General features: G+C 43.8%; 1 protein-coding gene across 1 annotated transcript; it reads left to right on the forward strand.

Annotated features, from left to right (window-relative positions):
- The first annotated feature begins 896 nt into the window (after window positions 1–896).
- LOC118396331 (capZ-interacting protein-like) lies at window positions 897–19,566 on the forward strand. Its single transcript, XM_035790457.2, has 7 exons — window positions 897–1,198; window positions 9,373–9,459; window positions 12,090–12,170; window positions 13,540–13,608; window positions 14,331–14,570; window positions 16,014–16,625; window positions 18,517–19,566. The coding sequence occupies exons 1-7, from the start codon at window positions 1,193–1,195 to the stop codon at window positions 18,532–18,534; spliced, it is 1,113 nt and encodes a 370-aa protein (XP_035646350.1). The 5' UTR covers window positions 897–1,192; the 3' UTR covers window positions 18,535–19,566.
- Window positions 19,567–21,826: the final 2,260 nt, after the last annotated feature.

The following is a 21,826-nucleotide window of genomic DNA, read 5'->3' on the forward strand; positions in this document are numbered from 1 at the left end:
CGACTGAATTCAGTTGAATTGAAAAACATAAATCACAAAATTTGCCGCTGCCTCTTGCAGCAAGCATTGCCGCGGTGCAATCTTAGATCCTTGGGACGTCCATACACATGGTTATGGTAAGTGTTAAGAGGATTCCAGACAGCACTAAACCTCAGTGATGGTGTCAAGTAGTCTCACACAGCTAGTTAGCTGGCTAGCTAGCGAGCACTCGTCATGGAAATGGGGGTGGCGATTGGCGAAATGTGAATTTGGACCAATCCCTATGTAGTGACAATGAACCCATACTTCAAAACTAAGTTACAAACTGCTACTTTTCTGCAAAGTTTTTTTAGTGTTTCTGAAAAGATTTGAAAGACCGAACTTGAGGAATACCCTTCACAAAGAGCAAATATAGCGTTTTCTCCGCATCTGAATTCGGTAATTTTCAATGGATTAAATGCGATACAAACACATTGGTAAAAGGATAATATTGGTAAACCGACAAATCAGTCAGGCTCTAGATGACATCCCCCGGAAGTCCTCAATTAGAACCATGAGCCTCCTAGGTTTTGAATTAAAGTCAACATACCCAGAGGAGGATGGAAACTAGCTGTCCTCCAGCTTCACAATGGTGCTACCCTAGAGGGTACTGCTGAGGCTTAATTGCAATACGCATTTTAATCAGTTATTTGGTGACATTAATATATTCAGAATAGTAAAAAGGATACATTTTTAAATGTTGCACTATTTTTATCAAATTCACTGAGTAGGATCGTCCTCCCCTTCCTCCTCTGAGGAGCCTCCACTGGTAGCTACACCTGCGTCATACGCATCCCTAAAATGAACTTCAATCACTTTGTATAAATCTCAGCATCGGCTCAGCATGAAAATGCATGCAACGCAACACTACAGTTTGAAAACGACAAACAGGCTACTGTTGATTCACTCACTCTCACTCTAGTCACACGTTCTGGAAATGTTGTGAGAGTGCTTTCTAAATATAACCGCAGAGAGAGAGAGAGCGGGAGAGAGAGAGCACCTTTCCAGCCGACTAAGGGTTCTCGCTGAGCTCACATACACGGGCCTGGCAGGAGAGAGAAGGGTGTGAGGAGAGGAGACCGAGCGCAACTTTGACAAGTCCCAAAATAAAACTTTTAGAGGGAGTTGAAACTTGCTGCGAACGGGACGACAGTCAAGGCAGCTGCAGCAGAGGATGGAGGTAAACCGAGTTTTGGGGTGTTTTAAAATCGTTTTTTGTTTGTGTTGAAGAGTTAAGTTGTTGATTTACATATAGAATTATATCTGTGATTCTGTGCTGTCCAGTACAATGTAGTCTATAGCCGACTAAACTCGTAAATGGTAGAGTTGAGTTTCGTCGGCTATGTAGTCTAATAACCTGCACAAGACATGACACTCTCTGTGTGATCTGTAAGGACCAAACTGATAGCATGCAGATTTAGATGATTCATATGTTTTGAATTACAGAGGAGCATAACAACCAGGCCTGGGCTTAGTTTTAGCCCGTACATTTCACTGAACTAAACTTTGTCATGCATGTTGTCACTTGTCATGACATCTCACTCTCTTTCTCTCATGTTCATAGTGCCATCAGTGTGTGAGAGACTGTCAAGCATATAGCCCAATGACTGAATTTGTATGCATTAAGCCCAGAGTGTCAAATGTTATTCCTGGTTTTTGTTACGACCTTTCAATTTGTGTACAATTAAGACAGACTTTTTAAAATGTTGTATTTTTTAAAATTACGATCCCGACACCAATGGTGACAGATAGATTTACTGGGGTCCGAGACATAAAGAAGAAGACATTACTGAAAAAAGACCAAACATATTAACATGTAATGTGTGTGTGTGCGCGCATCCATTAGTTACATATGTCAATACATACAAAAAAAACAGGTATGACACATTGGGGAGAGGCGTTGTGCTGTGAGGTGTTGCTGTATCTGTTTTTTTGAAACCAGGTTTGCTCTTCACCTGTGCTATATGAAACAGAAGGGAGTTTCATGCAGCCATGGCTCTGTATAATACTGTACGTTTACTTGAATATGTTCTGGACCTGGTGACGGTGAACAAATAGACAACCAGGTGAGTGGAGTTTCGAACTGAACAATTTCCTTAATTGATCAATCAAGTACAAGGGAAGAGCGAAAACCAGCCATCCAGGAATTAACTTTGACACCTCTGCATTAGGCTATGATGAAAGAATGTCACTTGTAGTAGTTGTTAGAATAGAGTTGTTGCATTTTGGAGCAGACATATTGGTTTGAGTTAGATGCATGATGCATGTGGTGGTGGAATGGCAGCCTATCACAGGAAGACTTCCTGGTTTGCTGACCCTATACTGTAGCTGCTTCTCTGCATCGATGTTGTTCAGTACGTTACTCAAACAGGAAATATGACAGGAACACACACCACACACAGAGGAAGTGGTGTAACCGTTGCCTTTGCAACAGGTTTCTACACATGGAGTTGCACACTTCTACACGCTGTAGACATATACATGCGTGGGATGTGAAACGTGACATTGATTGGGCGACTAGTTGTCCAGAGACGAGACCTTAGATCAAGACTGTCTGCATCCCAAATGGCACCCTATTCTCTATTGTCAAAAGTACACTAAATGGGTATATGGTGCCATTTGACAAGTCCAGTCCATGCTAAAGGCATGTTTTATACTCATACACTTGGTCTCCTGCCTTTAAGGATGAGAATTAATTTGTGTGTGTGTACCCCCACGTTCGCCTGGCCTCCGGGCTATGTGATTTCATTATCTGCTGAATGCCAGCAATGTGAGTCCTTCAACATAGTGTGTATCAACCCCACTTCAACAGCCGTGTGTGTGTGTAGACCGCTGCTGCCTCAAGTGAGGGCAGATAATGAAGGACAAAGAGAAACAAGACAGAGGGGGATAAAGAGAGAAAGGAAAGAGGGAAAGTAAGAGAGGAAGGGGAGTAAAGGACTGTAAAGACCTGGGTATGGTCTTACTGAAAGTGTGTGTGTGTTCGGAGTGTATTTGGGATGCTGTTTGAGCTTAATGTTTAGTCTCTGCCAACACACACACTGGACTCCACCTCATATCCACCACACATAAGCAGATCCAGATGATGATGTCATGAGAGAGAGAGGTGTCTATCTGACAGAATGGAACAGTAAGATTGTAATTTGTGTAATCTGACGGTTCCATTCTATCCGATAGGCCTCTCTCTCTCTCTCTGTTCTCTCTGTCTCTGTTCTCTCTGTCTCTGTTCTCTCTGTCTCTGTTCTCTCTCTCTCTGTTCTCTCTCTCTCTGTTCTCTCTGTCTCTGTTCTCTCTGTCTCTGTTCTCTCTCTCTCTGACTCTCTCTCTCTCTGACTCTCTCTCTGTTCTCTCTCTCTCTCTCTCTCTCTCTCTCTCTCTCTCTCTCTCTGTTCTCTCTCTCTCTCTCTCTCTCTCTCTCTCTGTTCTCTCTGTCTCTGTTCTCTCTGTCTCTGTTCTCTCTCTCTCTCTGACTCTCTCTGTCTCTGTTCTCTCTCTCTCTCTCTCTCTCTCTGTTCTCTCTGTCTCTGTTCTCTCTCTCTCTCTCTGACTCTCTCTCTCTGTCTCTGTTCTCTCTCTCTCTCTCTCATCTCTGTTCTCTCTGTCTCTGTTCTCTCTCTCTCTGACTCTCTCTCTGCTCTCTCTCTCTCTCTCTCTCTCTCTCTCTCTCTCTGTCTCTGTCTCTCTCTCTCTCTCTCTCTGACTCTCTGTCTCTGTTCTCTCTCTCTCTCTCTCTCTCTCTCTCTCTCTCTCTCTCTCTCTCTCTCTCTCTCTCTCGACTTGAAAATCTATGGCAAGACTTGAAAATGGTTGTTGAGCAATGATCAACAACCAATTTGACAAAGCTTGAAGAAATGTTGCACAATCCAGGTGTGGAAAGCTCTGAGACATTTAAGTCAAGGGGTATGAATACTTTCTGAAGGCACTGTATGTGTGAGGATGATGTATACAGGCATATAAATAGGGATCAGATGAGTTATGTCTGGATGTTTCTGGAAGGGTGCAACCAATAACATCTCCCCAGAGCCCACACACATAGCAACATGACTGAGAGCAGAGCAGAGTGTGTAGATTATAGAGGAAGAGAGATATAGAGGGAGGGAGAGGTCCAGCATGGTAAAGTGATTAAGATGTTGTGTTTTGGTTGTGCTGTTGCAGTGTTTACTCTCTCCCTATGGCTGGAGTGCTGCCAAGCCCAGTTAACACACACACACGCTCACACGAAATGAACAACAAGTCTGGAGGGATGGGGGGCGGGGCTGGGAAGGGAGTGCGTGAGGCTGGCGTGTTTATTTAACGCTGTAAAAGCATCGTAAAAACAGCAGTTCAGGTGTTGAAGCTGTCTGCCATGGTGTGACATCATCTCCCATCATGCACTGTGGAACAGGTGTGTGTCGAGTAATGATGCCAGAAGAAGGCCAGGCAGCACTCACTGGATGCATTGTGCAGTTTGGTTTATATTCTTTTAAAGACAATTTTCACACAGAGTGTACATAAATGTCTGAAGTACGACCTTCAGAGAGTGTGTTTGGTTAGACCAGCTATATTGTTATCCCAAGCTCTTCTATAACACACGTCAGTGAGCTAACTTGGAGCATTGTGGAGAATAGTACTGGCAGTGGCAACACTAGGTGTGTGGGTTTAATTCCTTGCATGGGTCCCAAATACTGAGTGTATGTGTTAAATGGACTTATAAACAGGAAGAAAGGTCTTGTACTGTAGAAGCAGGCCTGAATGGGACATTGGAACTGTCAACAGCTCTGGTCTCTCTCCCTCTCTCCCCCACTAAACAACGCACCTCAGTAAGAAGGGCCATCCCATTTTCCTCATATAAACTTTTACCACCAGAGAAAATTCCATGGGAATAAGTGAAACTGTTGAAGACATGCCTGGCATCCAATCCATCCTTTCAGGATGTGTCCATAGAGCAGAGCCTGGTGGGGTCTGGGTTTGAGGGTCTGGGTCCAGGTCCAGGGGCCAGGCATCTGGGTCAGGGGACAGGGGGTCTGGGTTTGAGGGTCTGGGTCCAGGTCCGGGGGGCCAGGCATCTGGGTCAGGGGACAGGGGGTCTGGGGCCTAAGTAATATAGTGATGACCCTACTTAGGCTTTATTGTTAGATATTGCTCACACCTATCCCATCTCTTCAGATTTGTAAACACCACAGAGTAAGGGTTGTGCTCCAGGCAGCAGACTCTCAATCTGTTACTGATATCTCTCATCTTTCTCCCTCTCATTCGTTCTCTCCCTCTCCCTAGTACATCTCTCAGGCCAGTGCTTTCTCTCCCTCTCCCTAGTACATCTCTCAAGACAGTGCTTTCTCTCCCTCTCCCTAGTACATCTCTCAGGCCAGGGCTTTCTCTCCCTCTCCCTAGTACATCTCTCAGGCCAGTGCTTTCTCTCCCTCTCCCTAGTACATCTCTCAAGCCAGTGCTTTCTCTCCCTCTCCCTAGTACATCTCTCAGGCCAGGGCTTTCTCTCCCTCTCCCTAGTACATCTCTCAGGCCAGTGCTTTCTCTCCCTCTCCCTAGTACATCTCTCAAGCCAGTGCTTTCTCTCCCTCTCCCTAGTACATCTCTCAGGCCAGTGCTTTCTCTCCCTCTCCCTAGTACATCTCTCTGGCCAGGGCTTTCTCTCCCTCTCCCTAGTACATCTCTCAGGCCAGTGCTTTCTCTCCCTCTCCCTAGTACATCTCTCAGGCCAGGGCTTTCTCTCCCTCTCCCTAGTACATCTCTCAGGCCAGTGCTTTCTCTCTTTCACCAGCCTGTCATTTACCTTATTCACTGCCACTTTATGTAATGTCCTCCAGTCCCAAGTCCCCAGGTTCCCAGCCACCCACCCACACACACACAGACAGACACACGGCTTGCACTCTCTCTCTCTTTCTAAATTCAATGAAATTACATTTGCTATATTGGCATGATGTAACAATGTACATATTGCCAAAGCTTACTTCTGAGATTTCCAACATGAACATAATAAAAATAATAATCAATATTGTCTCTCTCTCTCCTTCCATCTCTCTGTCTTCCCTATTTCTCTCTTCACACTCTCTTGAGTGGGCAGTGGGGATATCTAGAGAGGGAAGTGCTTGTTGACCAGAGCAGGGGAAAACAGCTGAGAACAGGGGGGAAGGAGAGAGGGATATGACCTCAGCTCTGGATGGAGGGAGGGGATTGGGCTCTATCCCAAATGGCACCATATTCCCTTTATAGTGCACAGATTTTGACCAAGGCCCTTTTGGGACGTAGTCATGATCTAACTGGGTCTTGCCCTAGTGAGAGAGAGAGAGCAGGGTGAGATCATACTTAGACTGTAGAAAGAGCCACAGTATATGGCAGAATTACTTACCATAAGACACAGAGTGGTTCTCATCTATCTCTATGTTAGATTTACAGGAGTATTGAGGAAAGCTACAAACTTGCTAGGAAAACTTGGTAGCCCAGACATACACAGAGAGAGAGCGAGAGAGAGAGAGAGAGAGAGAGAGAGAGAGGAGGGGTGGGTGGAGGGAGGGAGATGGAAAGAGAGAGCGAGTGAGAGAGGGGATTTGTGTGTAACCTGTGTAATCTGACTGTTCCAGAGTTAGAAGGAAAGGGGAGTGGCAAATATAAGTGTGGTGAGGTCACAGGATACAGAGAGACGAGAGGGAGAGAGAGAGAGCATCCATAGACAGACATAATGGCAGACAGGCAAACACATCCAACTGTTTGTTCTATTTCTATCTCTCAGTTTTCTTTTAATCATGCTCCTCGCTGTATTCCCCCCTATATCCTTCCCTAGCCATTCTGAGGGTGTGAGGTAATTTCCTGTTGTGGAAAATGGGAAAAGTACGAAAATGTATGCACTCACTATTGAAAGTCGCTCTGGATTAGAGAACGTCTGCTAAATGACTAAAATATAAATGTAAATGTTCTGTTGTGTCAGTATGGTTGTGTATTGGAGAAGTTGTGTTCCAAAAGCCACATTATTCCCTACACTGTGTGCTACTTTTGACCAGGGCAAGATGGCGCCAACAAATAGGGCAGCTCTGCTTCTAGCTCCTAAGCAACTTTGCAGTATTTTTTGTGTGTGTTAATTCTTACTCTATTAGCCCAGGATTTGTTTTGTGTTACTACATAAAGCCGGAAATAACTTTTACGACTTTCCCGAATTGGATCCTTTGTTCGTACCCCCCAGGGCAATTGAACTGATTCCAGAGGCTGATCTCAAACACTGCTAGCGGAGAAGAGGTAGTCGGAGTGGACTTCTAGTCCGACTCAGGAGGCGTGCACACCACCCACTGCTTCCGAGTATATTACTCGCTAATGTTCAGTCTCTGGAAGTAGACAAGCTCAGGGCAAGAATCTTCTTCCAGAGAGACATCAGGGGTTGTAACGTACTCTGTTTCATGGAAACTTGGCTCTCTCCGGATATATTGTCTTTGTCTTTACAGCCAGCTGGGTTCTCACAAAGTTCTACAATGCGCAAACAGGAATAAAGAACTCTCCGGGAAAAACAAAGGCAGGGTGTATGTTTTATGATTAACTACTCATGGTGTGATTGTGATAAAATACAGAAACTCAAGTCTTTTTGTTCACTCAACCTAGAATACATCAAAATCAAATGCCGACCGTATTACCTCCCAAGAGAATACTCTTTGCTTATAGTAACAGCGTTACTATATTCCCCCTCAAACCGACACCACAACAGCCCTCAAAGAACTTCACTGGACTTTATGCAAAATGGAAACCACATATCCTGAGACAACATTTATTGTAGCTGGGGATTTTAACAAATCAAATTTGAGAAAAACGCTACCGAAGTTCGACCAACACATTAACTGTAGCACTCAATCTGAGAAAACATGGGACCACTGCTAATCAACTTTTCTAAATGCCTACAAGGCCCTCCCTGCCCTTCTGCTAATCTGATCACGACTCCAATTTGCTCCTTCCTATTGGCAGAAACTCAAACAGGAAGTATCCGTGCTAAGAAATATTCAACGCTGGTCTGACCAATCAGAATCCACGCTTCAAGATTGTTTTGATCACGTGGGATATGTTTCCGTTAGCCTCTGAGAATAACATTGATGAATACACAGACTCTTAAAACCTACCCTAACCAGAAACTGTGTATAGATGGCAGCATTTGTGCAAAACTGAAAGTTCGAACCACCACATTTAACTATGGCAAGGTGACTGGGAATACGCCTCCAACTCAATTTTGCAGACGACACAACAGTAATAGGACTGATTACCAACAAGGATGAGACAGCCTACAGGGAGGAGGTGAGAGCCCTGGGAGTGTGGTACCAGGAAAGTAACCTTTCACTCAATGTCGACAAAACAAAGGAGCTGATCGTGGACTTCGGGAAACAGCAGTGGGAGCATGCCCCTATCCACATCGACGGGACTGCAGTGGACAAGATGGAAAACTTCAAGTTCCTCAGCGTGCACATCGCTGACAAACTGAAATGGTCCACCCACAAAGACAGCGTGGTGAAAAAGGCGCAACAGAAATAATTAAACTAAAAGCCTCACAAACATTTACAGATGCACAATTGAGAGCTTTGTGTCGGGCTGCATCACCACCTGGTACGGCAACTGCTCCTCCCACAACCGTACGGCTCTCCAGAGGATAGTGAGGTCTGCCCAACTTATCACCGTGGGCAAACTACCTGCCCTCCAGGACACCTACACCACCCAATGTCACAGGAAGGCCAAAAAGATCATCAAGGACAACAACCACCCGAGCCACTGCCAGTTCACCCCGCTATCATCCAGAAGGCGAGGTCAGTACAGGTGCATCAGAGCTGGGACATAGAGACTGAAAAACAGCTTTTATCTCAAGGCCATCAGACTGTTAAACAGCCATCACCAGGTGGCTTCCACCCGGTTCCGTAACCCTGCACCTTAGAGGCTGCTGCCACATATACATAGACTTGAAATCACTGGCCATTTTAATAATGGAACACTAGTCACTTTAATATTGTTTACATATTTTTGCTTTACTCATCCCATATGTATATACTGTACTCTATTCTACTGTATTTTATTCTATACGACTCCGACATTGCTCATCCCAATACTAATATAAATCCATTATTTTACTTTTAGCTTTATGTGTAGTTGTGAATGGTTAGATATTACTGCACTGTTGGAGCTAGAAACACGAGCATTTCGCTACATGCACAATAACATCTGCTAAACGTGTATGTGACCAATAACATTTGATTTGAACATTTATTGAATAGGGTACCATTTGGGAAGCATTCCCAGCTTCCCCCAAATCAATGACCTCACCTCATCTCTTTGTGTGTCAGCAGCCATTTACTTTGTGTGTGTGGACTAAGCCATATTGTACTTCCTGTGTTTCAGGAGGACGCCCCGCCTAAGAAGTCAGTGGCGGAGCTGGCTGGAAAGTTCAAAGCTCATGCCCCTCCCTTCCCCACGGGAACTGACGGGGTGAGGTCATTATAACTTCCTTTTCTCTATCTCTCTTTTTTCTCTCTTTTCTCTTCTATTCTTTCACACTCAGATAGATAGATAGATAGATAGATAGATAGATAGTACTGAAGCAGCTACACGTGTTAAAATGCCGATAAGTGAAACAGGAAGTTACACACAGGAAGTGGTTCTATGAATATCTGTGTGTAACGACTTTCGTTGGTGGAAGGAGAGGAGGACCAAAGTGCAGCGTGGTACGTATCCATGATACTTTTAATCCAGAATGAATACACAAACAAAAACAACAAAACGATAAATGAACAGTTCTGACAGGTGCAACAAACACTAACCAGAAAATAATCACCCACAACTAACAGTGGGAAAACAGGCTACCTAAGTATGGCTCTCAATCAGAGACAACGATAGACAGCTGCCTCTGATTGAGAACCATACCAGGCCAAACACATAGAAAAAGAAAACCTAGACCTACAAACATAGAATACCCACCCACATCACGCCCTGACCAAACTAAAAATAGAAACCTACAAAGCAGTCTACGGTCAGGGCGTGACACTGTGCTTCCGGGTGAACACAGTGTCAGCCCTGCTTTAAAACACACAACCACATTCATTGATGCATTGATGGTCACTGTAATGTGTCAATAGAATAATTTTAGCTCCTCATTGATGTTTTTTACGTGTTTATTTCTGACCAAAATAGATCTTAAACACACACTCAGTCGTAAACATTAATTCATGAAATGTATAGTACCAGTCAAAAGTTTGGACACACTTACTCATTCTAGGGTTTTTCTTAATTTTTACTATTATCTACATTCCGAAAAATGTCAAGTCTTTTTCAAGTTTCTTCAAGTGCAGTCACAAAAACCATCAAGTGCTATGATGATACTCTCATGAGGACCGCCGTTGGAAAGGAAGACCCTGAGTTACCTCTGCTGCAGAGGATACGTTCATTAGTGTTAACAGCCCAAATAAATGCTTCACAGAGTTCAAGTAACAGACACATCTCAACATCAACTGTAGAGGAGACTGCGTGAATCAGGTCTTCCTGGTCTAATTGCTGCAAAGAAACTAAAGTACACCAATAATAATAAAATACTTTCTTGGACCAAGAAACACAAGCAAAGGACATTAGACCGGTGGAAATCTGTCCTTTGGTCTGATGAATCCAAATTTGAGATTTTTGGTTCCAACCGCCGTGTCTTTGTGAGACAGAGTAGGTGAACAGATGATCTCTGCATGTGTGGTTCCCACTGTGAAGCATGGAGGAGGAGGTGTGATGGTGTGGGGTGCTTTGCTGGTGACACTGTCAGTGATTTATTTAAAATTCAAGGCACACTTAACCAGCATGGCTACTGATTCAGAGGGGTTGGGTTCCCTTTACCACGGCATGCTGCAGTGATACACCTATCTGGTTTGCGCTTTTTATTTTTTATTTTACTAGGCAAGTCAGTTAAGAACAAATTCTTATTTTCAATGATGGCCTAGGAACAGTGGGTTAACTGCCTGTTCAGGGGCAGAACGACAGATTTGTACCTTGTCAGCTCGGGGAAATGAACTTGCAACCTTCCGGCTACTAGTCCAACGCTCTAACCACTAGGCTACCCTGCCGCTTAGTGGGACTATCATTTGTTTTTCAACAGGACAATGACCCAACACACCTCCAGGCTGTGTAAGGGCTATTTGACCAAGAAGGAGAGTGATGGAGTGTTGTATCAGATAACCTGGCCTCCACAATCACCCAACCTCAACCCAATTGAGATGGTTTGGACCGCAGGGTGAAGGAAAAGCAGCCAAAAGGTGCTCAGCATATGTGGGAACTCCTTCAAGACTGTTGGAAAGCATTCCTCATGAAGCTGGTTAAGAGAATATCTAGAGTGTGCAAAGCTGTCATCAATGCAAAGGATGGCTACTTTGAGGAATCTCAAATATAAAATATATTTTGATTTGTTTAACACTTTTTTGGTTACTACATGATTCCATGTGTTATTTCATAGTTGTGATGTCTTCACTATTATTCTACAATGTAGAAAATAGTACGAATAAAGAAAAACCCTTGAATGAGTAGGTGTTCTATGTGTAATGCTGTTTCTTGTCGACATATTTTGTTCTGACGTGCTGCACAGGTCTTGTACTTTGGTGTGTTCATTGATGTCCTGATGCCATGTGTGTGTATGTGGAGTGTGTTTGTTTGTCAGTGTTAATGTATGGGTTGTGGTTGCTGTGTTGTCAGTCGGTGTACTGCATTTGTGCTGTGTGCCTCTTGAGTCATTTCAGTGACAGTACACTATGATCGTTTTTTTGTCTATCTCTAAAATGAACGTCTGTGTTGTTGGTCAGTGGCATGTGTGAGTGTTGTAGTGTCAGATTTGTATGTCTGTAGCGCCCTGTGTTCTACTTGTGTTGTTCTGTTGTCTTCTGTTATGTTGACGTTCCAGTGTTGTGTGTATGTTATGTTGTTAGTAGGCCCATTGTGTTCATGGCACAGTGTTGGTTTAGTAGCCGCTGGTCTTGTGTCTCTTGATCTGTGTGTGTGTGTGTGTGTGTGTTAGTGTTATGTGATTACTATGTGTAATAGTATTATGGCTGTTGGTATAGTAACACCCTTGGTGTTGGCTTCTCTTCCAGAGTAATAAGCCTGTTAGGAGACGCCCCCCTCGAACCCTACAGCTCCCCAAGACCACAGCACAGGGACAGGTGGACGAGGAGGTGAGAGGAGTGTGTGAGTGTTTGAGGGGACTGTTTGACAATTGTGTGTTGTACAGTTCTATAATGCCATGTCCCTTTTGATGTCTGTGTGTACATGTGTGTATGAGGTAGAGGACGACCGATTATGATTTTTCAATACCGATACCGATTATTGGAGGACCAAAAAGGCAGATACCGATTAATCGGCCGATTTAAAAACGTTTTTTTGTAATAATGACAATTAAAACAATACTGAATTAACACTTATTTTAACTTAATATAAAACCTCAATCAAATCTATTTAGCCTCAAATAAATAATGAAACATGTTCAATTTGGTTTAAATAATGCAAAAACAAAGTGTTGGAGAAGAAAGTAATATGTGCCATGTAAAAAAGTTAACGTTTAAGTTCCTTGCTCAGAACATGAGAACATATGAAAGTTGGTGGTTCCTTTTTACATTAGACTTCAATATTCCAAGGTAAGAGGTTTTAGGTTGTAGTTAATATAGTATTTATAAGACTATTTCTCTCTATACCATTTCTATTTCATATACCTTTGACTATTGGATGTTCTTATAGGCACTATAGAATTGCCAGTGTAACAGTATAGCTTCCCTCCCCCCCTTGCCCCTACCTGGGCTCGAACCAGGAACACATAGACAACAGCCACACTCAAAGCATCGTTACCCATCGCTCCACAAAGCAGCGGCCCTTGCAGCGCAAGGGGAATAACTACTCCAAATCTAAAAGCGAGTGACGTTTGAAACAGTATTAGCGCACACCCAGCTAACTAGCTAGCCATTTCACATTGGTTACACCAGCCATTAGGCTGATAGGCTTGAAGTCATAAACAGCGCTCTGCTTGCGAAGAGCTGCTGGCAAAACGCACGAAAGTGCTGTTTGGATGAACGATTATGGGCCTGCTGCTGCTCAGTCAGACTGCTCTATCAAATCATAGACTTAATTATAACATAATAACACACAGAAATACGAGCCTTTGGTCATTAATATGATCGAATCCGGAAACTATCATTTCGAAAACAAAACGTTTATTATTTCAGTGAAATACGGAACCGTTTGTTATTTTATCTAACGGGTGGGCATCCCTAAGTCTAAATATTCTTGTTACATTGCGCAACCTTCAATGTATGTCATAATTACGTAGAATTCTGGCAAATTAGTTCGCAATCGCAACGTCCGATTAATCGGTCGACCTCTAGTGTGAGGGGCTGTGTGTTGTACAGTTCTATGTACATCATCTGTATCTAGAGTTGACCCTAAACCTGGTATCTAATACAGGCGGAGATAAAGTTAATATGTAGGACGAAACAGAGAAGCATGCAGTGATGCAGTGCTTGTGTGTGTGTGTATTTCTCACCTGTGTTTCAGAAACCCATCTCCCCGTCTCTGCATCCTGCCAAAACCAAAAGGAACTCTGCTCTTATTGAGAAACTGCAGGTGAGCATGGTGTGTGCGTGTGTGTGTGTGAGTACTTGTCTGCATCTGTGTGCGTGTTGATTTTGGAGAGAGATATGCTCTTGTTGTACCATACAGTTATGTGAAGAGCATTCAAGGCCCCTGTTGTATGTCAGTGAGCTGTGCAGGTGCATGCAGAGAGAGAAGGGAGGTCAGATGGAGAGGACCAGTTACAGTCTCACAGGTTGATAATAAGAGAGAGCAGCCATTTCCTGACGGACAGCCCACACAAAATGCCTGCTATGTTCTCTGAATCTTAGGTACCGTCTTAGTATGTAATAACATTGCAATAATTATCTCTCTCCCTGTCTTTCTCTCTCTCTTTCTTCTTTGCTCTCTCTCTCCCCACCCTCTCTCTCTCCCCACCCTCTCTCTCTCCCCACTCTCCCTCTCTCTCTCCCCAACCTCTCTCTCTCCCTCTCTCCCCACCCCCTCTCTCTCTCCCTCTCTCCCCACCCTCTCTCTCTCTCCCTCTCTCCCCACCTTCTCCCTCTCTCCCCACCCTCTCTCTCCCTCTCCCCACCCTCTCTCTCTCTCTCTCTCTCTCTCTCTCTCTCTCCCCCACCCTCTCTCTCTCTCCCCCCCCCTCTCTCTCTCCCCACCCCTCTCTCTCTCTCTCCCCACCCTCTCTCTCTCTCTCCACCCTCTCTCTCTCTCTCCCCACCCTCTCTCTCTCTCTCCCCCCACTCACTCTCTCTCTCCAGGCTAACCTGGCTTTATCCCCCTGTTCCCTCCTGCCCTCTCCTAAGAGCCCTGGGCTGAGACTGTTGCCCCCCTCCTTCACCTCCACCTGCTCCCCCATCCCTCCTGTTACTACGGTAACCCCCACCTCCCCAGTCAGCAGTGCACCCCTCCCTCGGTCGCTGAGCAAGGAAGAGACACCTGCCACCTTTGAGGTCCCAGCCACACCCACCGACGGATCCCTACTGCCCAGTATCAACAAGGTCTGCTAAGTGTGTGTGTTTTTGGTTTTACTATCCCTGTGGGGATCAGACGTCCTCACAAGGATAGTAAAATAAGGAAAATTCATCAGACAAGTGGTAACATTTTAGGGCGGCAGGTAGCCTAGTGGTTAGAGCCAGTAACCGAAAGGTTGCTGGTTCGAATACCTGAGCAGACAAGGCAAAAAAAATCAGGTTGATGTACCGTTGAGCAAGGCACTTAACCCTAATTTGCTCCGTACTACCATGGCTGACCCTGTAAAAGATCACGCTTCACTGTACCCATCTTGTGTATGTGACAAGAAAACACACACATACAGCACCAATCAAAATTTTGGCCAATCCTCTGATCAGTTGGTGTCTGTTACTTGAACTCTTTGAAGCATTTATTTGGGCTGCAATCTAATGTGCAGTTTAAACCTAATGAATTTATCCTCTGCAGAGGTAACTCTGGGTCTTCCTTTCCTGTGGCGGTGCTCATGAGAGCCAGTTTCATCATAGCGCTTGATGGTTTTTGTGACTGCACTTGAAGAAAGTTCTTGCAATGTTCCGGATTGACTGAACTTCATGTCTTAAAGTAATGATGGACTGTCATTTCTCTTTGCTTATTTGAGCTGTTCTTGCCATAATATGGACTTGGTCTTTTACCAAATAGGGCTATCTTCTGTACACCACAACACAACTGATTGGCTCAAATGCATTAAGTAGGAAATCAATTTCACAAATTAACTTTTAACAAGGCACACTTGTTAATTGAAATGCATTCCAGATGACTACCTCATGAAGCTGGTTGAGAGAGTGCCAGCACTGTGCAAAGTTGTCATCAAGGCATAGGATGGCTACTTTGAAGAATCTAAAATATATGTTGATTTGTTTAACACTTTTTTGGCTACTACATGATTCCATGTGTTATTTCATAGTGTTGATGTCTTCACTATTATTATACTATGAAAAAATAGTAAAAATGAAGAAAAAGCCTTGAATGAGTAGGTGTATCCATACTTTTGACCGGTACTGTGTGTGTGTGTGTGTATACATACCCTAATTGCAACCCTAAACATAACCCTTAACACTAAAATAGCATTCTTCCTTGAGGGGACTGGCAAAACAATGAATTAAAAAAAGTGTCAAGGGTTATGTTTAGGGTTGCAATTAGGGTTACAATTAGGGTTACAATTAGGGTTACAATTAGGGTTTGGGGTTAGGTTTAGAGGTTAGGTTAGGGTTAGGGAAATTAGGATTTGGATTGGAATACATTTTTTGGTCCCTTCAAGGTTAGTAAAACAAATGTGTGTGTGTGTAAGTGTACACACGTGTGTGTGTGTGTGTGTGTGACAGGGTGTGTGTGTGTGTTATACCTTTAAGCCTGTGTGTTTGTCTGCATGTGTATTATGTCATATCCTGTGTCATACCTGTTCTTAATGGTCTGTGTCCCTGCCTCTCCAGGGAAGAGCCCGCCTCTCCATCCGGCGACGCCCACCTTCGAGACGCCACAGGAAGTCCAGCGGCGAGGAAGGAGACGGGGTGACGGGTGAAGAGATGCCCCTAACTACACCCGACGACCCTGAGGCCAAAGTTGGGGAGGAAGAGAAGGGAGAGGGGGAGGAGGTGTTTGAGAAGGAAGTGGAAGAGAAGGATGGCGAAAGAGCAGACACCACTATGTCTACCAAAGCAAAGATAGAGACAGGCTCTTCTACCCCTGTTAACTCAAAGGAACAGATTGCCACAACAGACAGATCAACCACAGACACTGACCCACTGGAAAAGACAAAGTCGGAAAAAACGCTGGAGCCCCAGAGAGAGGAGAGACAGACAGGAGAGGAGAGACAGGAGGACAGACAGATAGCAGAGGAGAGACAGACAGGAGAGGAGGCAACAGGGTCGAGAGGAGAAGAGGTGAAAGATTGTGTTCAGGGGTGTGGAGGAGAAGAAAAGGAGAAGGGGAGGGAGACTTGTTCAGTGGAGGAGTCATCTACAGAGAGAGAGAAAGAAGAGGGGGAAGAGCTGGCCTGCAAAGAAAAGGAGGGAGAGAGAGATACAGACTGCAACGAAGAGAAGGTGAGGAAGGTGTTCTTTCACGTTCAGGGGCTCTATTCAATCCAATTGAATAGAGCCCCAAGATATTGATGGTAGATATTTCACGAACCAAGATCACTGAACTAATTACAGTGGAAGTCGGAAGTTTACATATACTTAGGTTGGAGTCATTAAAACTAGTTTTTTAACCACTCCACAAATTCCTTGTTAACAAACTATAGTTTTGGCAAGTCGGTTAGGACATCTACTTTGTGCATGACACAAGTAACAACAATTGTTTACAGACAGATTATTTCACTTATAATTCACTGTATCACAATTCTAGTGGATCAGAAGTTGACATACACTGTGACTTTAAACAGCTTGGAAAATTCCAGAAAATTATGTCATGGCTTTAGAAGCTTCAGATAATAAGCCTAATTGACATCATTTGAGTCAGTTGGAGGTGTACCTGTGGATGTATTTCAAGACCTACGTTCAAACTCAGTGCTTCTTTTCTTGACATCATACAAAAATCAAAATAAATCAGCCAAGACCTCAGAAATTGTAGACCTCCACAAGTCTGGTTCATCCTTGGGGGCAATTTCAAAATGCCTGAAGGTACCACATTAATCTCTACAAACAATAGTGAGCAAGTATAAACACCATGGGACCACACAGCCGTCATACCGCTCAGAAAGGAGACGCATTCTGTCTTCTGGAGATGAACGTACTTTGGTGTGCGAAAAGTGAAAATCAATCCCATAACAACATCAAAGGACCTTGTGAAGATGCTGTAGGAAACAGGTACAAAACTATATATCCACAGTAAAACGAGTCCTATATCGACATAACCTGAAATGCCACTCAGCAAGGAAGAAGCCACTGCTCCAAAACCGCCATAAAAAAAGCCAGACTATGGTTTGCAACTGCACATGGGGACAAAGATCGTACTTTTGGAGAAATGTCCTCTGGTCTGATGAAACAACTATAGAACTGTTTGGCCTTAATGACCATCGTTATGTTTGTTGGAAAAAGTGGTAGGCTTGCAAGCTGAAGAACACCGTGAAGCACGGGGTGGCATCATCATGTTGTGGGGGTTCTTTGCTGCAGGAGGGACTGGTGCACTTCACAAAATAGATAGCATCATGAGGTAGGAAAATTCTGTGGATATATTGAAGCAACATCTCAAGACATCAGTCAGGAAGTTAAGGAAGTTGCTTGGTCGCAAATGGGTCTTCCAAAGGGACAATGACCCCAAGCATACTTTCAAAGTTGTGGCAAAATGACAACAAAGTCAAGGTATTGGAGTGGCCATCACAAAGCCCTGACCTCAATCCTATAGAAAATTTGTTGGCAGAACTGAAAAAGCGTGTGTGAGCAAGGAGGCCTACAAACCTGACTCAGTTACACCAGCCCTGTCAGGAGGAATGGGCCAAAATTCACCCAACCCGAAATGTTTGACCCAAGTTAAACAATTTAAAGGCCATGCTACCAAATACTAATTGAGTGTTTGTAAACTTCTGACCCACTGGGAATGTGATGAAATAAATAAAAACTGAAATAAATAATTATCCCGACTATTATTCTGACATTTCACATTCTTAAAATACATTTCTGATCCTAACTGACCTAAGACAGGGAATTAGCGTTTAAAACTGAGTTTGAATATATTTGGCTAAGGTGTATGTAAACTTCCCACTTCAATTGTATCTATGGACATCTATGGACGTTTCCTAAAAACTCTGAAACAACCCTATTCAACATCAAGTCATCTCATTTGATCCTTTACCATCCCCATGCACAGAATATAAACTGTTTGCTGATAACACAACAACTGTTATTATCTTTAAGAAATTACTTGTATTATACCGGCCTTAAGCTGACCTCTAACAGTCATGTGTGTGTGTGTTGCTATCTTTCCACCTCTCAGGAGAACACCAAGCTCTGATGGTCCGTAACCGCACCATGCCCCTGCCTTACAGAGTGGGAGACCCCCATAGTGTGCAACTAACTCCCCTCATCCCATAGCACATAGTGTAGTGGAAAAGGCGAGACTAGTATGGACTGCAGACTATGCCACTGGATGGACTCCCTTTAGTCCTCTGCATCTGGAAGGTCCTACACTCTGGTTCCATCCCAAATGGCACACTATGCCCAATATAGTGCAGTACGTTTGACCATGTTCAATAGGCCTATGGTCTAAAGTAGTGCACTATATAGGGAATAGGGTGTCATTTGGGACATAACTATGCACATTTTTGGACATGTTTCTTGTAAATTCTTATTTGGTGTCAGCCTGTGACTTTGTTATCTTTAGGCAGATTAATGCAAGGGATTTGCCTGTACAGCTTTTTTAAAATCCTTATTTGGATAGCTTTGCTTCCGCACAGAATGTTTTGGTGCTCCACTTGATTCTGTGTCGTTAGTAAAGGTTAACACAGGTCACCGGGATCCCAGGACTGTCCCGGAACCACTTCACATTTCCCCAAAACATTTTATGACAAGACCTGGTAAATGATAACCTTTTCCACAAAATACACAACATGCAGATCAGCAGATTAGTAAAAACAACCGATTTCTAGAAAACGTTAGGCTATTTGATTTAAACTGGTGTTGAGAACAACGCTGCGGAGGCGGGCGGCAGCTGTGTAGGGCTAGGGCAAAAAACATGCACCCAGGGGGGGGCCCACCGAGTTTGGGAATCCCTGGTCTAGATAAATCAATTAGATAAATCAATTAATGTTCGATTTTTGTTTTCACTTCATCTCTGTTTTGATATTTTGTTACAATTAGGCTGGGGAAATGTTAGCTAAGTTGAAGTGAGTGCGAATGATCATCTTTAGTCTAGTTTGCTCACATATTAACTGATCAGAACATTTCGCTAGCATTTTATACAAGTGAATTTTGCTCTTCAGCCTGTCCTACTCTGATCATCAATCATGTCCTACTCCTGACCAAAAGCCTGTGACTTGTCTGATAATCAATCAATGTGATTTTGTTTCACTGAATCTCTGTCTGTATATTTGGTTAATTGATCTCTGGCTGGACAAGTAGAAGTGGTAGATCATCTATTCGTTTGCTCATCTATCCCCGATTAGAAACATTTAGTATGCCATAATGTAGCCTAAATCAAGATGATTATTTATCTATGGACTCACGTACAGTAGTAGCCTCATATAGAGCCTAGGCAATTTTCCTATAGTCCCAATCTCACTGAAATCAAAACTCCTGACTCCTGTCTTGCATGAACATTCCTAACTCTATTCTGTAATCCTGTAGTCGAATAATGTAGTCTGCTATTGCTGCCGATGTGAGAGCTTCAGTAGAGAATGTGTGATCAACAAATGGTAGGCCGATGAGGGTAGATATGGAAATATTTTTTAAACAGTTGGTCTCCGTTAAGATACCTTGATATTTAAACACTTTCCTCTCTTCATCTCTATGTTGTTCATGGGCTGATCTGCTATCTGTATAATCATCAACTAGATTTAGCCAAATAGTCATTAATTGGAGGTAACCTAGCAAATTTAGCAACTTTGGACTTTTGTTTGGGCTCCCGAGTGGTACAGTGGTCTAAGACACTCTATCTCAGTGCAAGAGATGGACCTGGTTTGAATCCAGGCTGTATCACATCTGGCTGTGATTGGGAGTCCCATAGGGCGGTGCACAATTGGCCCAGCATTGTTCGGGGTAGGCTGTCATTGTAAATATGATTTTGTTCTTAAACTGACTTGCCTAGTTCAATAAAGGTTCAATTTGAACAAAAAATAGAAAAAAATGACCGCCTTTTACAAACTTTGTGTGATTCGACAACGCTATAGCCTACTCTGGGCGCACTCTGTGTGTCCTGAGCGAGCTCTGTGTCTTATTGGACAAGTTCAGGCAGGTCTCTCCCCATTTCGGTCTGTTTGCTTCTTTTGCATCATTTCAAATGGGTGTTAAAATCGAATCAAATCAAATGTTATTTGTCAAATTAGCCGAATACAACAGGTGTAGCTAGACCTTACAATGAAATTCTTACTTATAAGCCCTTGACCAACAATGCAGTTTTTAGAAAAATGCCTAAAGAAAAATAAGAAATAAATCAGTCAATTAGTCGAGGTAATTGAGGTAATATATGCATGTAGGTAGAGTTATTAAAGTGATATATGCATAGATAATAACAGAGTAGCAGCAGTGTAAAAGTGGGGGGTTAATGCAAATAGTCTGAGGGCTCTTGATGGTGCAGCTGTAGAACCTTTTAAGAATCTGAGGAGCCATGCCAAATCTTTTCAGTCTCCTGAGGGGGAATAGGTTTTGCCGTGCCCTCTTCACGACTGTCTTGGTGTGCTTGGACCATGTTAGTTTGTTGTGGACACCAAGGAACTTGAAACTCTGAACCTGCTCCACTACAGCCCTGTCAATGAGAATGGGGGCGTGCTCAGTCTTCCTTTTCCTAATAGTCCACAATCATCTCCTTTGTCTTGATCACGTTGAGCGAGAGGTTGTTGTCCTGGCACAACACGGTCAGGTTTCTGACCTCCCTATAGGCTGTCTTGTCGTAGTTGGTGATCAGGCCTACCACTGTTGTGTCATCTGCAAAAATAATGATGGTGTTGGAGTCGTGCCTGGCCATGCAGTCATGAGTGAACAGGGAGTACAGGAGGGGACTCAGCCCTGAGGGGCCCCCGTGTTGAGGATCAGCGTGGCAGATGTATTGCTACCTACCCTTACCTTCTGGGGCAGACCGTCAGAAAGTCCAGGATCCAGTTGCAGAGGGAGGTGTTTAGTCCCAGGGTCCTTAGCTTAGTGATGAGTTTTGGGGGTACTATGGTGTTGAACGCTGAGCTGTAGTTAATGAATAGCATTCTCACGTAGGTGTTTCATTTGTCCATGTGGGAAAGGGCAGTGTGGAGTGCAATAGAGATTGCATCATCTGTGGATCTGTTGGGGCGGTATGCAAGTTGGAGTGGGTCTAAGATTTCTGGGATGATGGTGTTAATGTGAGCCATTACCAGCCTTTCAAAGCACTTCATGGCTACAGACATGAGTGTTACGGGTCGGTAATCATTTAGGCAGGCTACCTTCGTGTTCTTGTGCACAGGGACTGGTCTGCTGGAAACATGTTGGTATTACAAACTCAGACAGGGATAGGTTGAAAATGTCAGAGAAGACAGTTGCCAGTTGGTCAGTGCACACTCGGTCCTGGTAATCCGTCTGGCCCTGCGGCCATGTTGACCTGTTTAGTTATGTCTGTCACC

This window comes from Oncorhynchus keta, chromosome 17, assembly GCF_023373465.1.
Source record: "Oncorhynchus keta strain PuntledgeMale-10-30-2019 chromosome 17, Oket_V2, whole genome shotgun sequence".
In the NCBI taxonomy this organism is placed as follows: domain Eukaryota; kingdom Metazoa; phylum Chordata; class Actinopteri; order Salmoniformes; family Salmonidae; genus Oncorhynchus; species Oncorhynchus keta.